At 42.8% G+C, this 18162-nt stretch overlaps 1 protein-coding gene across 24 annotated transcripts in view; it reads left to right on the top strand.

Annotated features, from left to right (window-relative positions):
• Positions 1 to 18162, top strand: part of RIMS2 (regulating synaptic membrane exocytosis 2) — a 349650-nt gene that overhangs the window by 197818 nt on the left and 133670 nt on the right. For all 24 annotated transcript variants that reach the window (XM_081918599.1, XM_081918609.1, XM_081918610.1 and 21 more), the window contains 2 exons: positions 4034 to 4190; positions 7056 to 7172. In XM_081918599.1, coding sequence (XP_081774725.1) covers positions 4034 to 4190; positions 7056 to 7172 — 274 coding nt within the window. The remainder of the gene's footprint in view (positions 1 to 4033; positions 4191 to 7055; positions 7173 to 18162) is intronic.

Genomic DNA, 18162 nt, shown 5'->3' with positions numbered 1-18162 from the left:
TATGACCAAGCCAGCATAGACATCGCTGAGACAGGAGTGTGAACATGCTGGGAATGTGGGATTGGGACAGCACATCTTTGTTTGGGGCTCTGTCCTGCAAATCATCTTGACGCAGCACACATGGAAGGAATTGAGGCGTTCTTCCTGGCAGGTTTACGTTGTCCATGACTCACTTCAATAAAGCTGTGTGCTCAACAGAGCCAGTGTGGTGTAGTGGTTAAGAGTGGTAGTCTCGTAATCTGGGGAACCGGGTTTGAGTCTCCGCTCCTCCACATGCAACTGCTGGGTGACCTTGGGCCAGTCACACTTCTCTGAAATCTCTCAGCCCCACTCACCTCACAGAGTGTTTGTTGTGGGGGAGGAAGGGAAAGGAGAATGTTAGCCGCTTTGAGACTCCTTAAAGGGAGTGAAAGGCGGGATATCAAATCCAAACTCTTCTTCTTCTTCTAAGCCTTGTAGACCTTCATCTTGGTATTGGTTGTTAGCATCACATTCTCCCATACTCTTTTGGAGAGACGAGCCATTAATGTGGCTGCCTTGCCAATATGATTGTCCAGTTCAGTGTCGATGAAGAGGTTGCTGGTTATGGTGGAACCCATAACCAAAATTGTCTACCATCTCAAGCACATGATCACCAATGCTGATGCACAGAGCCCTTGTGTGGACAAAATGGTTGATGAGACTCTGTAGTGCTTCCTTGGAGTGAAAGAAGGAGGTGAACAAGATAATAATAGAGCTTTGAATTTTTTTCTTTCTTTCCTCTCCTCTCCCCCCCCCCATGTCTACTTTAAAATGTTGGAATATAGTTCAGGATGTTTTGCTATGCAGGAAACAATTGCTTCACCAGATTGCGCCTTATACAAGTGAGTGCTTGTCTGCTGGGCTATTTCCATGTTAATTCACCACTGCTGTGTCAGATCCTTACCCACCTCACATTAGAGTACCCATATTTAGCAGAAGCATTTGGGGCCGAGACAGGTTTGCAGAATTACATGTGGCAGGGAGAGACAGTGCTTGACTCTTTGCCTGACTGATGCTTCTCTACTCCAAATCACTCTTCAAAGCTATATTTCCAGTTTGCAATCCTATGGCAGGAGAAGTGGCTTGAGTGAGGCAATATGGAACAGGGAAGCAGTATTTCCTGCTACTTTTCTGCTCCAAATTGCCCCCCCCCCTAAAGCGCTTTTGTTTGTAATGTATCATTGGACTGGCAGTTTCCAAAATCAATTCTTAACAGCTACTGAGAACCTATAAATTTAGTAAGACTGCTGTAAATCTGTTCCTTCTGCTAAAGATAATGGATATGGTTACTGCCATGCAAATAATTTTGCTGATTCTTATGCCTTAGATGTATTAAGTTGCATTTTTACAGGCTGAAGCTCTCTTAAGGCTGCCTCATGGTTTTTCTGTCTTCCCTTGTCTTTGTAATAGCTCCCTGTATAATATAATCAGCACATTGAATGGGCATATTTTCAACCTCCCCCAGCCTTCCAGATTTTTAATTAAGATACTAAGTGTTAGCAGCGCTAATGGGCTCCCCCATGGAACGAGTGAAAATGCATTATGAGCATATTAGCTGTAACATACCACAAATTAGTATTTTCCAAGTGAGGGATCACTTTATTTTAAACCTGATAAATGAAAATTTGAATTCATACTTTACTGTAACCTCCATGATTCCCCCCCCCCCATATTTTTTATGTTGACTATTGAATGTTTAGTTTAATTGTCATAGTGGATACTGATGTACAGGAAATTAAATGATTCAAAATAAGTGAGACAATACCGTTTATTGGAACAATCTCTGTTGGCAAAGGCTGATGTATGGGGCTAGGAATATGTCATCTTGCCACCCATCTTAGCGGTAATTCTGTGATGTCATGGAATGTTCAGTGGCATTTCAACTGCAGAGTTAATTAAACTTTTAACAGTACTGTACAATGTTCATGAACAGCCCAGCTTTTATTTAAAAAGTGAAAGTTTGGTTGGGATTAAAACCACTCAGAATTATAGGGACAGGAAGAACTGTGTCTAAATATGCTGAGGACTGCAGAACTATATGGGGGAAGAGCAAGTGTAATAGGGAAATTATAGGACCAGTAGGCCTAAGTCATGGTGGCTAAGGAAGGGACAAAATATGCAAAGGGAGCCTGTGGAAAAGATAAAGAATGAGGAAAGGAGAAAATTATTATAAAACTCAGATAGAACATAAGCACCAAAGCCACATGTTGTTGGCAAAAGTGGAGGAGATGCATATAGAAATTCCATTAGGGAATATTTTTGGGAGTCACTGTGGCTCAAGAAAACAGGACAAAAGTCAGCAGTGGGCTGAACAAGGTTTTGTTTGGTTGTTTGTTTGTTTTAAAGAAAAGTTTGACACGGAGTTGAAATGAGAGCCAATAGGAATGCCGGGCTATGGAAAATCTTTGAACATGGTGTAAAGAGCAGGACCCCTCAAATATCTGAATTGGGGCTTGGTCTGGAGTTAGGGATGAGGAGTGAGGTTGCCAAATTTGCTGACAGTACCAGATTATTCAGGGTAATAAAAACAAAAGGGGGTTATGAAAAGCTCCAAAAGAATATTCGCAAAGTTGGTGAATAGGCATTAAAAAAAGCAAATGTAGTTCATTGAAAGTGTAAAGAGAAGCATATTGGGGCAAAAATTCCCAAAACATGGGGTTTGAGCTGGCAGTGACTGATGAGGAAAGAAACGTTGGGATTATGGGGGATAGCACAATTGACACATCAACACAGTGAGCGGCAGCTGTGAAAAGGCAAGTTAGGGAGCAACGTATCAAAAGGTTTAAAAATAAAACTGCTAATATTGTTATGCCTTTATACGAGTCTATATTATGACCATACTTGTAAAACTGAGATTGCTACATCTCAACAAGGATATTGTGGAGTTGGGAAAGGTGCAGAATCAAGGGGCTGGAGCAAGTCCTCTATAAGAAATGTTATTTTATTTCCTTGCTTATTTAAGGCATTTACACCCTACCCTTTAGCCAAAAAGTCTTCCAGAGTGGCCACTCTCAGATTTACAAACTAAAAAGCTATGACACACAAGGAGCAGGAATGGGAGGGAGGCTGGGAAAAGCAAGGTCAAGAACAAGTTCTTACAACTTTTGAGAGTTTTTAGTTTAGAAAAAACTAAAAGAAAAACTAAAAAGATTTTAGAGAGTTTTAGTTTAGTTTAGTTTAGTTTAGAAAAAGAGCATGTAACGGGCATGGGGCAAACAAGTTGGATAGCGATAAGATTTCCTGCCTTTCTCAAAGTACTAGAATCCAGAGTTATACAATGAACCTGAATGATGGGGGATTCAGGACAGACAAAGGGAAATATTTATTCTTAGAGTACATAGTTAAACTATGGAATTTTCTACCACAGGATGTAATGATGGCCACTAACTTTGATGTCGTTAAAATGGTTTAGAGAAATTAATGGAGAATATCAATGGCTACTGGTTTTTCTGATATTCCAGGAACAAAGGCAGCATACCTCTGAATGTTTTCACTGGGGAACATTAGTAGGAGAGTGCTATTACCCTTGTCCTGCTTCGGGGCTCCCCATAGGTGCTTGGTAGCAGTGGCGTAGCGTGGGGGGTGCAGGGGGGGCCGGCCGCACCGGGCGCAACATCTGGGGGTTAGGGTTAGGGGGCGCAAATCCACGGGTTAGGGGGTGCAAATTACTTGCCTTGCCCCGGGTGCTGACAACCCACGCTACGCCACTGCTTGGTAGGTTACTGTGTGAAACAGGGTGTTGAACTAGATGTCCCTTTGGCTTTCATTATGCCCTTATGAGTGTCTTTACTTTTGGCAGCACATGTGAAGCACTGTGAGCAATTTGAAAAGTGGTGTATAAATTCTACCTGTAATTATTTTTTAAAATTTGACAGCGTTATATATTACGACATCTTTTCTCCAGGGTGCAACTTTTCTGCCATCTGTACAAATCTAACAAAACAGAAAAAGTGAAATGTCACCATACCTGTACTGTTAGTTCAGCTCTCTCAACCTTCCCTCCCGCTCCCAGATTACCGACATAATGGGCGAGATCTTCAAAGCTCAACACTATCAGTGCCAGAACAAGTGATGTCATCCAATCACTGCTCTCGGTCAGGGTCCCCTCACCGTGGAGACAGTATAGGAAGGACAAGATCATGGTCTCCCAGTGTCCCTCCTCTACAAAGGTAAATTATTGTAATGATTTAGGCTTGAGTTTGTTGGTTTATTTGTTTGTTTGTTTGAATATGACATGAAATTATGTAGATACTAAAATTATTCCTTTAAACTCAAGATAATGGGTGAGAGAAAATGAAAATTCAATTGCTTTTCTGTAGTAACACAGATATTTTTGCTTATAGTCATGGACTTATTAATAATTTACCTCTTGTTTTGTCACTTATCTTTGTAAATGACTAGTCATACAGTGTAATTCTTTCCATTCAGAACAAGTATGATCGCTCTTTCATTTATATCCTCAATTCAAACAAAACAAAACAAAAACCTCCCTGTGGTGTTTTTTCCTAAGAAAACACCCTTGCTAGCAACTGATGTAGTAACTATTGAGCTTTATACAGATTATGTATTGTACTAATTTGCCATCCTATGCTGCCTATATGGGTTCATATCCCGATGAAACTGATGAAATAATATTTTCCCCCAACTGTTAGATATGGTCTGACTTTTGCAATATTAGCATTAAAAATGCCACTTGAATTCTGTTCAGCAAAGAAAGGCCTTATGTTTATGTAAAAATCTTCAGCTCATTGATGTAAAATATAGATTTAGGACAGTCTGTTCCAGCTTAGAGCAACGGTGCAGTTAGGAGTTTCATATTGATATTAGCCTCTATTATTTATCCATTTTTAAGCCTAGTTTTTTATGTTATGTATAAAATTATTGTAACCTTTTCTTGAAAGCTTATAGCAATATTTCATTTGGAAAAGAATAACCTGTGTTGGAATATTAATAACCTGTAGAACCACCGGTGGCTGGTTATCTTGATAGACTTCCTTACCTACCCTAGCATCCATTGTGCCTGTCATGGAATATTAGATATGGTTAAGGTGGAAGATTTCTGCTCATTGAACATACAAGCTAGAAAATAAGTTCTTTATTGAGGACCATGATCACAACCATTTTTTATTAGTATAAATCAATCTATCACAACATGGAAACTGATACTTTTTTCTCTCTCTACCTAACAATAAAAATAGCGAAAGATACAAATAGTCAGTTACTCATAAATTACTGAGACTTGTAATTATATATCAGCAACTGGAAGCTTGCAAAATCCCATTCAACAGAATCACATTCAGTCACATTCAACAGAAAATAATGTTTGTATGTTAAAGAATTTATTCTTAATTCCCCGCAGATCATACTAGCAACACTAAATGTTAATAGACACAAGAAACTAGAGTGCAATCTTAATTATTTATTAGACTTACTTATGCCCTTCTTTTGAATCAAATTCAGGTCCCAAACCACCTTAAAAAGGTATCATATAATTAGCAGAGTTTCCCAAACTTGTGTCTCTAGCTATTTTTGGACTACAATTCCCATCATCACTCACCATTGGACCTGCTAGCTAGAGATGACGGTAGTTGAAGTTGAAAAACAGCTGGAGACCCAAGTTTGGGAAACCCTGAGAGATTTGTCTATGGGATGTAGATGGAAGAGTCTCTTCTGGGTATCTGAACTTATCTTCATTGTTCCAAGCAAAACCACCCCAAATTCTGTGTGAAACTTTCCCCCTAAAACTTTCTGTGATAGAGCAGCTAAGTCAATATATGGAGAGACTTCTGTACCCTGCCTCTTTGACCATAGATTCCACAGCCACATTTAGTTAGATTAGGAAGTACAGTATCTGATGAGTTAGTTTATTTTTTCCTGTACATGGGCAAACTGGATGCTAGTGTTATGGGGGGTATTTGGAAAAAGTGACAAAGTATCCAAATTTACAGGACTGCTTCTGCTCAAGGCTTAAGCTGTTCTTAGCAATCAGCCATGATCTGAGGACACATAATGCAAGCACCTTTTTATTGCTAAGCAAGTCTGGTCAGAGCTTTAGTGGGAGACTCCCGCACCAAAAGGTAGCAGCAGACATGAGTTCCTTATTTGTGGTCCATTGTGAACCTGGAAATTTCCCCTTCTGACAATGAGATGACTTGGTTTAGCTTTTCCTTATCTCTATTCTGAATGTCTTGGATGCCTACAGGGCTGTTTCTTTCATATGCTTCCTCAGTGCGTACCCTGAGTATTTAGAAATTGCTTCCTTAATTTGGGATGGCCGTGGTTATTGTTTAAACTGACAGGCATTTAACCACCTGTCATTGCTAAAGGAGAGAAAGATAATATGAAAAGCTGAGTGTTGTGTGCTCCTCTTAAAAATATCCAGCATAAGGAAAACATCTAAATCATATTTTGTATAATTCAAATAAAATAATACACTTAGTACTGGTGCAGATGCAACACTGGCACTTTTAATCATGGCTAAGCGATCAGAAACAAGCCACAGGATTGTGCATTCCTTCGCTTCCTGCCTTAACCATGGTCAAGAAATGGACAATAACTAATAAGTCTCCAGGTTTTCAGGTTTAATAAGTGTTTGGTTGGCAAATGATGGCTATTTTGCATAAATACTTCCAATTTGCACACTTTTGTCTGAAATGGAATGTTAATTATGTAGATTTCACATTTTGTTTTTAGATGGCATTGGCTAAGTGACATGCAGTAAAATTAAATATTGAAGTGAATTGTTTGTGGATCATGACAGAGGGGGTGAAAATATTCCTGGAGCAGATTTCCCACCTCTCCCCTACCTTGTGTTTGATTTTTTCTTCTTCAATTTTTTCCCCTCAGCGAGAAGGCAGTACATGCCAATTTTTATATAAGATATATGCATAGGCAACCAATCATATCCGCTTTGAACAGATTTTGTCAGAGTCAAGGATGTTAAAGGTTACAGCTAACATTTTCATTAACAGGGCTCATTTTAAAGAGAACTGCTCATTTCTGCCTTCATGACATTGATGGTTTTGTTTCTTCAGTAGGAATGTGGAACAGGGGTCTCGAGGGACCCGATCTACTCCTGCACATTACAATACCATGAACCGAATGGATAGACATCGAATAATGGATGACCACAACTCCCCAGACAGAGAGAGGTAGATATTCAGATGTAAAAGAGTAAACAATGGAAACAATCATAATACATTTTAGACAAAACAGAATCAATTCAGATTGATATTTAAGCCTCAGCACCTCCACTTTACAAAAGTGAAATAGTTAAATTTGCCTAATGCTATTTCCTGCTATTATTATTCTGTATTACATACAAATAGTCCCATAGTTTGCATCTACCGGTCAGGAAAGCTTGAAGAAAGCATGCAAGAAGAACATTTTAGCCAAATAATTTAATCAATTCTATGGGCCTTTTATTTTACCTTTGACAATAATCACATGTTAGAATGAAAACTTGGATTTATTTATTGTATTGGTAGAGAGTAGAAATATCCAAGGATTTCCCAGTTTGATTATTGTAATGCTACACTTGGTTGTTGTGCAAACACCCCTTCCATACACAAATGGATGGGTTTTGCTTTTTAAAAAGGTGTTCACTCTTTACCAGCTCCCAGTGTCAGAACTCTGCTTCCACGAAAACGTCAAAGAAACCTCTAGCTCAGGCTTCCTCAATCTCGGCCCTCCAGATGTTTTGGGACTACACTTCCCATCATCCCTGACCATTGGTCCTGTTAGCTAGGGATGATGGGAGTTGTAGTCCCAAAACACCTGGAGGCCGTGTTTGGGGATGCCTGCTCTAGCTGGACACAGGATTAATATATAGAGCTGGGGGAGGGTGGGGATATGTTTTATGGGGAAGTACACTTTGTTAGTACCTTTTAAACAGTGTTGCTTGAGAAGTCTTTTCTATAGCAACCTGAGATCTACTGACATCTTGGAATTTTAATGAAATAGAAGTGAAGCAGAGATTGTAGTTGGCTTATGTTGCTTACTCTGCAACATTACCTGAGGCATTTTTTGCTTTCATTTTAAAAAATAGACAGGACATTTTTCACCTCATTAACTTGTGTTAATGAAAACTGAATTTGAAATGTTCACCTCCCTCAGTTTCATAATATACTTGCACTTCGGTATTTTTAACACCTTACCTAACAAGATACCAGTATATCTTCCACAATCTTACATGTACAAAAATTAAAGTTGTTTTTTTTAAAAAAGAGTAATATCATTAACAATTTTTCTGATACTATTTTTCAAACAAAAAGTAATATTTCATACTGCCCGAATCATTTACTATAATTTCTAATTATAAATGACAGAAACAGCTAGTAGCAAGTTTTAACGTTTTATAGAAAGTTCTTGTCTGGCAGGGATTCAAAAAATCCTTATCCAAATTCCTGAAGTGCTTCTATGCATTCACAGGAGCTCTGTAGTTGTTTTCTTCTAGTTGAAATACCAGTCGTCGTCCCCCCCAAAAATTCTGATCTACCAAATCCCACAGTACTCCCTATTAAAGGTACCTGATATTGTGTGGAAAGAGGGATGCAGCAAATGTTCTAGTGCAGGCGTAATGATAACAACAACAACAACAACAACAACAATTTTATTACTTATACCCCGTCCATCTGGCTGGGTTTCTCCAGCCACTCTGGGTGGCTTACAGTGCATATAAAAACATAGTAAAACATAAAAGATTGTTTGGATCCTAACTAAGAATTTAAACAGCATGACAGTTGATTTTGAGGTAAAGTTAAGGTGTCTTTCTCTATTGAAGTAATTCAGTCTTAAAATGGTATAATTTGAAGTGCTTTGTGCTTTTGAACTGTTTAGCTTTAATTAAATTTCCTAAACACAAATTCCTCCATTGTGCTTAAATTTAGAATGCTAAATGCCTGATTCACTAGCACATTAAACTGGACCAGGCAAATTTAAGCTGGCTAAATCTTTGGCTTTTTTGACATGTGTTAGAGAGAGAGGGGGAGACAGACAGACATAATTCTTAAAATAACAAATAGCAGACTATGGGTAGCAGATTCTAGGCATCATTTCCAAAATAAGAGACACATTCCAGAACTGATACGTTCTGCTGTTCTTTTCAATTTAAAAAGCTGTGGCCTAGAGCACCGAAATACTCTTTTAAGCCATCACTTATAGATGGTGTGGCATTAGGTAAGATGCTATCTTTTAATGGATGAACTCATGCCGCTGAAAGAGTATGCAGACAATTGAGTTAAAAACTCGACTTCAGGCAGATGCTTGACAGAATTATGTGAACCAGAAACTGCATACTCTTTAAGCCACTGTTGTTGGCCCGGTAAATTATAATAGCTTGCCTATTTGTTCTTCTACTGCTTATTCTCTGGGGCCATCAGAACAAAATATACCAAAGTTAAACAGATAGTTTTGAGTATTCTTTGCAAGCCTGGTATCAGACTTTCTTTATAACTGATGCAGCCACAGTGCTGCACATACTGATAAGTGTGTCAACAGGGACTTTTTCAACCCCTTTCCTTTTTCTTCAAGGACACTGAAAGAAAGGGCAAAACAAAAAGAGCATTTTGTCCCAATAATCTGGCACTTGATTGGAATATATCGTACTGTTGTTCTGCCATTAGACACCCAAAACTAACTTTCAAAGATTGTTACTTACTCTCATAGTTATCATTACCTCAAAATAGTTTTATGAGCCTGAAAGCACCATAATTTAAAACAGTATATTTTCCTAAAAGTTATCAAGCTTGAAAAGTCTCTAGTAAGCATTAAAAATGTATTTACAAATATCCTCTGCATTGAGATATTTATTGTTCCAAAACTATGGTCATTTAATAGTGCATTAGCTGAAGGATGAAACAGCCAGCTTCTCTGTTTATTTTTTATACTATCTTTTCTCCAAAGAGCTTAGTTTGGTGTATTTGCCTCCCCCTACTTTTTATCCTCAAAATAACCATGTCAGGTAGTTTAGGCTGACACCAGTAACCTTTGTGGCTTAGTGGGAATTTGAAGACAGCTGTATCCAGTCTAAATTGAGCACTCTAACCAGTGCACCACACCAAAGAGTTTTCAAAGGATCCATTTGCTTAAATGGTGCTGCCCGAATTGTCTACAAAATGGGGTGACTCACTTTATAGAGCAAAAGAGACATGGAAAAGCTCTCCTTAAGGAGAGCAAAATTTGAGCAGTTTACCTTCTCAAATTTGTCCCCCCATCCCCCTGTCCCCCTGAGCTCAGCTGGGGTGGGGTGAGGCAAGGATGCCTCATTTGAGAGAGGTGCAGAGGGTTGCTACTAGGCAGATGACATTTTCTGTTGTGGCTCCTGATTGTGGAATGCTCTTCCCAACGAGTCTCAGCTGGTGCCAACTTTGTCATCATTTCAATACCAGGTTTAAAATATCTCTGCTCCTAGATGTTTGGTTGTTGGTACCTGGTGTAGTTTATTTGGCTGTTTAATTGATGGTGTTACTGAGGTATGTAGAGGTTAAAATGTTGTATTTATAATTTTTTTGTATTTTTATTCTTGTTGTCTGTCGGATGTTAATTCCCTTAATAATTGGATGTAAGGTGTTTAGCTCCCCTGGCAAGCATATTGATTTTGCTGTTGAAACTGAGACAGATTTATCTGTGATGGAGCAGACTTGAGTCTAAACAAATAGGATTTGCTGTTGTCACATCTGTTTTTGGCCTTAAAGTATAAAGAGCTAGGATTCCAGAATAAAGGAGGGAAATTGACATTGTCAGTACTTTGTCAAGTAAAAGCTTATTGGAAAGTTTCTGAGCAGTTGTAGTGTGTAGCATTACTGTGATGGGACGATGAGCTGCTTGTGCGTAAAATGCAAGTCCCTCAGAGTTTGATCAGGTTTTCAAACCTCTGCCTGTGACGGAGCCCCTCTAGCATGGCTGCGTCAATCACTAGTAGAATCCGAAAGTGGCTGCTTTCGGAAACGTTTCCAACATAAAAGCTCCTTAACGGAAACACGTCGTCTGGCCTCTCGGCGTGACAGTTTCCGTCGAGGTGTGGGTGTCCCTATAGGAGGTCCTGAGACCTCCCCACTGGTTTCGCTTGAAGCGTCTCTGAGCCATCCCTCCGACTCACTTTCCCTTGGAGTTCTTGCTCGCCCTCTACTGGTTCCCTCTTCCGCTGCTACTGCTCTCTCAACCTCAGGGAGCCTTTGCACCTGCGGCGCTTTAGATGTCAGTTCCCTGACATCCACCTCCCCTCCAGGGCCCCCTTCACCCCCTCCCGTCTCCTCTCCTACTGGCGGTGAGGAGGTAAAACCCCTGAAAGAACCTCCCTCATCTTCCGACGTCGCGAACACTTCCTTCCACTTGTTGCTGTTCCTACTCTCTAGGTACTCTTCGTCATCAGAGTCCACTCCATCTTCCAACTCCGACTCCGTGAACCCTTCCATTTCCTCTTCCTCATCGGTGGTGCCGAAATACTCCCTCCTAAACCTTGCTATAGGCTGAGGTTTCCTCGGGAACCTTTGGTGGAACGTTTCTGTTAAAACCTCGTCATTGACTTCCTCTGCACTTACCCAGGTGTTTTCTGACTCCGGTTCCCCTTCCCACGCCACCAAATACTCCACCTGATTACCCTTCCACCTGGAATCGAGGATTTCCGCTACATGGTTGCGGCGTTCCCTCTCTTCCAAGGCTGGTCCCCTGACGTGCTCCCCTTCACGTCCCCCCCTGTATGGTGACAGTAACGACCTGTGGAACACTGGGTGCAATTTCATGTGGTTGGGTAATCGGAGTTTGAAAGCTACCGGGTTGACCTGCTGAATCACCTCAAAGGGTCCCAATCTTCTGGGCCTCAGTTTCTTACAACCCCCTTTGAACGGCAACCCTTGGGTTGACAACCACACTTGATCCCCCACCCTTATGGTTTCACCTTCCCTTCTGTTCTTGTCTGCCTGCTTCTTATATTGTGCCTTGGCCCTTTCTAAGTTGAGCTGGAGCTGCTGATGGATGGCTTCCATCTCTTCTAGAAAATGTTCAGCCGCTGGAACGCTCCATCTCTCCCCTCCTTCCCCTGGAAATGCCCTGGGGTGACACCCGTAATTAGCCAAAAAGGGACTCATCCCTGTGGACACATTCTCCGCATTATTGTAGGCAAATTCTGCCAACGCCAACTTTTCGACCCAATCGTTCTCTCTGTCATTGACATAACACCTAAGATATTGTTGAAGAATGCCATTTGCCCTTTCCGCCTGCCCGTTGGTTTCAGGGTGCCGGGCAGTTGAAAAATTAACTTCCACGTGTAGCAAGCTCATGAGCTTCCTCCAGAACCTGGAAGTAAATTGTTTGCCTCGATCTGAGATCACCCTCGAGGGAGCCCCGTGCAACCTAAAGATATGTTCCACAAACAACTTCGCCGTTTCTTCCGCTGTGACTGCATGTGAGCATGCTACAAAATGGCACATCTTAGTTAACAGGTCTACTACTACCATGATGGCTGTTTTCCCCTTGGACCTTGGCAGATCCGTCATAAAATCTATTGATATCGCTTCCCAAGGCCGTTCTGGTGTGGGTAAAGGTTCTAATAACCCTGCCGGCGCCCTTCTTTCCCCTTTGGCTCGCTGACATTGGTCACACCCTCTTACATACTCCCTTACATCTTCCCTCACCTTAGGCCACCAAAATTCCCTGGTAACCAACCACATGGTTTTGTGTTGCCCAAAATGTCCCGCCGTGGGGCTATCATGCAACTGCTTGAGTACTCTCCCCCTCAATTCACCTTCGGGTATATACAGTGCCCCTTTGTAATACAATGCCCCATTTCTTTCCTCAAAACCTCCGGGGCTCTCGCCCTCCCCCCTGAGACCTCTGAGCTTATCCTGGGCATATTCATCATTTTCCGTTTCCTCCACCAGTTCCCGTTGCCCCACCAGCGCCGCCCCACACACCCAGCGGTCCTCCGGGATGACATGTCTCTCTTCGATCACCTCCTCCCCTTCCCAATATTCTGGTTTGCGTGAGAGCGCATCCGCCCTGACGTTTTCTGGGCCTGGCACATAACAAATCTCAAAGTTAAATTTGGAGAATTCCTGTGCCCATCTCACTTGTCGTTGGTTGAGCACTCGAGCTGTTCTCCAATACTCTAAATTTTTGTGGTCGGTGCACACTTGCACCTTGTGTTGTGCCCCAATTAATAAATGTCTCCACCTCCGGAATGCTTCGTGAATGGCAAGTAGTTCCCTGTCATACACCGTGTAATTCCTCTCGGACTTATTCAGTTTCCGCGAGAAGAATGCACACGGTCTCCACTCCGACGCACTCCTCCCCGGTTGAAGAAGGACCGCCCCTATAGCCCGGTCGGATGCATCTGTTTCCACTCTCATGGGTTTTTGTAAATCCACATGCAGAAGTTGTTCTTCCGAGGCGAAAGCCCTTTTCAGTTCTTCAAAGGCTCGATCCGCCTCCACCGTCCAAACAAATTTCTTCTTGCTGCTGAGGCAGTCGGTGATGGGCGCCGTCAAGTGGGCAAAGTTCTTGATGAACTTCCGATAAAAGTTCCCAAACCCCAAGAATCTTTGCACGTCCTTCTTGGTCTTCGGTGTCTTCCATTCCAGTACCGCTTGAACCTTGCCTGGATCCATGGCCAATCCCTTGTCTGACAAGCGGTACCCCAGGAATTCCACCTCCTTGGTATGAAACTGGCACTTCTCCAGTTTCACCCACAGCTGGTTGGCTTGCAGCCTGCCCAACACTTCTCGAACGTCCCTCACATGCTGTTCCTCATCTTCCGAATACACCAACACGTCGTCTAAAAAGGCCACACAGTTCTTGTAGAGCAAAGGTCCCAGAACGTGGTTTATAAAAGCTTGAAAACAGGCGGAGCCCCCTTGTAGACCGAAGGGCATAATGAGGTATTCAAAGGCTCCCAAAGGGGTAAACATGGTGGTCTTCCATTCATCTCCCTTCCTTATGCGTATCAGATTGTACGCCCCCCGCAGGTCCAGTTTTGTAAAAATCTTTCCCTTCCTTACTCTGGTCAAAATGTCGTCAATTCGGGGCATAGGGAAAGCCAGGGGCTCCGACACTGCATTGAGGCCCCTAAAGTCACACACCAGTCTCGGTTTGTCTGTGTTCTTTTTGTCCACAAAAAACACTGGGCTGCCCCCCACCGCTCGGGACTCTCTGATGAAACCTCGCTTCAAGTTTTTGTCAATGAACTCCCTCAGCTCCTGCATCTCCCTGTCTGACATGGCGTACAGCTTGCCTACTGGGAGTTGGGCCCCTGGGAGTAGGTTGATTTGACAGTCAAAGGGTCTATGCGGTGGCAGTTTGTCTGCTTCCCTTTCGCTGAATACGTTGCTCAGATCTGCGTATTGCGGGGGCACCTTCCCTTTGCCCATCACTTCCATCCCCGCTAGGGTGACTCTGTCTCCTCCCGAGACCTTCCCCTCCTTGCAGTGTTCTAGGCAATGCGCTGACCCAAAGGAGACCACCCTCTGATGCCAGCCCACTAGCGGATCGTGTAGCGCCAGCCAGCTCATCCCCAAAATGATGGGCGCTCCTCCCAGGATGGCCACATTAAACGCTATCTGTTCGGTGTGCCTTGCCACTCTCATTATCATCGGGACAGTCTGTTGGCTAACTTCTCCCCCCAACAGCTCTCTGCCGTCAATCGTAGTCACCTGCAAGGGGTTACTTAAAGGGATGGTCTGTATCTGGTGCTCAGCTGCAAACTCCTTACTCATGAAATTACAGGAGCTGCCTGAATCCAAAAGCGCCTTGACCTTTAGTGGGTGTCCGTTTGGCAGTTCTAGTAACACCTCTATCACTAAAGCAGGTCTGGGAGGTTCTGGCATGGGCACTTTCATTGCTCTTTGGCCTGGCTGCTGTGCCCCGACGGTGGCAGCCAGGCGTTGGCTTTTACTTGCTCCTTGCTTTCCTCTTCCTTTCCCCCAACAGCTCCTGCCATCCCTTGCCATTCCTTTCTTTGTGGGCAGACTCTGGCAAAGTGCCCTGGCTGTTGGCAGAGATAACATCTCTTGGCGCTCTTTCCCTCCTTCTTCCGCCCTTCACTGGGATTTGAAACTGCGCGCGCCCGCGCTGTTCCAACTTCCATCGGCTCTGCCGGCGGGAAAGATGGCTCTGGAATGTCTGGAATGCGGAACTCCCTCCAACGGTCTCCTTTCCCTTCCCGCCTTTCCAAAGCCCTCGCCTCCTGGCGCGCTCCTATGGCCAGCGCAGATTTGGTTAATTGGTCCATAGACTCCGCCCTGGGCCCCCGGGAAAGCTCATCTTTGACGGTTGAAGAAAGCCCCTCTTCGAAAAGCATTTGGATGGGCTCCGCCGATAGGTCCCACCCCAATTTATGAATCAGCATAGTAAATTCAGTCCAGTACTCACGGACAGATCTGCTTCCTTGCTGGCAAGCCATTAACTGCCTTCGCACCACCCCCTGCTCAATATCGCTGGAAAACATCAGGTCCATGGCACGAAAAAACTTCCTCGTGTCCTTTAAGATCTCATTATTCGCTGCCATCAGGGGTCTAACCCAATCTTTCGCCCCGGATTCGAGATGGCCAATCACATACGCCACTCGCGATTCCTCGTCGGGGAAGTCATCAAACTGCAAGTTTAGAGCGTATTGCATCTCTGTTCTAAAGGCATGATAGTTCCTGGGATCCCCCCCCGAATTTCTGCACCAATCCTGGTACCTTTCTGGCGAGCGGGGTGGTTTTCTCCTTTCCCTTTTCTGCATCCTGAGCCCTCCTCTCCTCAAGCCTCGCCGTTTGCAGCGCCAACTGGATCTCCAACGCTCTGTACCTTTCTTCCAGGCTTGGACCCCCTCCAGCTGCTCCTGCACCCCCGGTTCCGGCTGGGTTGCTCATGATGCTTCTCTCTGCACAAGCTGGCTTTCGGTGTCTTTCGGATTGCTGTGATGGGACGATGAGCTGCTTGTGCGTAAAATGCAAGTCCCTCAGAGTTTGATCAGGTTTTCAAACCTCTGCCTGTGACGGAGCCCCTCCAGCATGGCTGCGTCAATCACTAGTAGAATCCGAAAGTGGCTGCTTTCGGAAACGTTTCCAACATAAAAGCTCCTTAACGGAAACACGTCGTCTGGCCTCTCGGCGTGACAGTTTCCGTCGAGGTGTGGGTGTCCCTATAGGAGGTCCTGAGACCTCCCCACTGGTTTCGCTTGAAGCGTCTCTGAGCCATCCCTCCGACTCACTTTCCCTTGGAGTTCTTGCTCGCCCTCTACTGGTTCCCTCTTCCGCTGCTACTGCTCTCTCAACCTCAGGGAGCCTTTGCACCTGCGGCGCTTTAGATGTCAGTTCCCTGACAATTACGTAACCACTTTGGGAACTCTGATAGAAAAACATGGTGCAAAATGAAGAAATAAAATACTGTTTCATTTAGCAGATTAACTAAGTATATGTTTGCATTGGTGCGCTAATTCTAGAGTCTGGCTGCAGCAAAAGTTCTGAGGGTATTTCTCCTCTTTAAGTCACATGTGCTTCTTGCTGCAGTTCTGAAGTTGAGGCTGAAAGGGTAAGTGGCTATATGCTTACACTGGGAAGCAACACTTGGCCCTTTAAATTGCTAGCTCATTGTGGCAGCACGAGAATTAGACTGCATATCTTTTCAGAAGTAAGTCTCATTGATTTTAGTGTCGATGCTGTAATTATTTATAGTTTCCTGCTTTTACAGTTCCGTTAAGTTCCAGATTATAGGATCCCCCCCCCCCATGTTGAATGAAGAACTAAGTGATTTTGAACTGGGGAAAACAACGTGAAATAAAGAGACATCGTTGTCAACAATATTAATATACATTCTTATTTATGAGGAGAAAGCATGACAGAAAGTATTTGAGGGTTAAATATGTCTTATTTTCTGCATAAGAAATGATTATTTTTGAACCAGTCTAAATGTGCTCAGAAATATCCAGATTTAATTGTATATATATTACCCTCTGCCCCCTGTTGGCTATTTCTGATGAACCAGGGGCAGCTCCAAGCCAGCAGAGCACTGGAGAATTATTCCCTCTCCATTTCTCTTGTGATACTCATGCTGCAAATTAGCCACTGTCCCTTGCAGATTGGCCGCCTTTCCATTGAAGGATCTTGTGGCATCCCAAACTAACAAATTTTCTGTAGCAAAACCTATTGTGGTCCAAATATTACTTTTCCAGATGCATGAAACGATATTCTCTGATACAGATATAAACAGAATGACATGCACATACAATGGGGGAAGATAAAGGATAGAGTGTCCTATTACTCTGTAGAGTGAAATGCAATCAAGGTCCAGTGAAAAGGGTAAATGGTCTATTTAGCTTGAGTGTGACCCATTCCTGCAGGTAATGAATTGGCAAATCAAGATGAATAGACAACAAACACCACTTTGCTGTGCCAATTTATTACCAGTAAGGTCACACTCTCTCAATTGGATTTTTTTTTACCCTAGAACTTGTTTGCATTCCATTCTACATAGTAATAGGTCACACCTGTCTCTTCCATTGATGAGTCCACAGGTATCTCTTGGTAATAACATCTCTCTTCAGTCTATACATGTGTGGTGTGTGTAGATACACAAAGCTTTGTACTTTGCAGATTAGCTGTTTATCTGACAAAGTGGATTCTTGCCCATTAAAGCATCCAAATTTAGTATTACAGGTTACACCAAAAGCTACTAAATCTGTATAGCGTGAATCCAATATTGTCTCATTCTATATGGGAATATACAATACATTAGTTTGTTATTTATTAAAAACTGTTATGTTCTTCCATTCCACAGTTGTATAAAGTAGCTTTAAACCAATTTCATAGAATGAAACAAATTCGTAAACAGAAAACTGTGAACATTAAAACTCAAAACAGCACCACCAAACCCAAAACACATTCTCCCCCTCTGTCAATCCAGAAGTTTGGGAAAGATAGGATTTTTGAAGGAGTTTGTTCCGAAAGGGGGACCACTGACACTTGGAAAAGATTATTCCAGAAAGTCAGATTTGCTACTAAGAAACATTTGCTTCTTACTCTTGACAGTTTAGCTTCCCCAAATGTGGGGAGGGGGGAAGTATTTTCAGCTGGGTTCTCAGCTAAGATTTTTAGAGACTTGAAAAGTTTCATGTGAATTTCTCCACAGTTGCCATAATCTTCAAACTGATTTTTGGCATATCCT

Source organism: Podarcis melisellensis (assembly GCF_964234715.1).
Source record: "Podarcis melisellensis genome assembly, chromosome: 7".
Classification (NCBI taxonomy): domain Eukaryota; kingdom Metazoa; phylum Chordata; class Lepidosauria; order Squamata; family Lacertidae; genus Podarcis; species Podarcis melisellensis.
The sequence above is the reverse complement of the archived record's forward strand: the minus strand, read 5'-3'. Positions and strand labels throughout refer to the sequence as shown.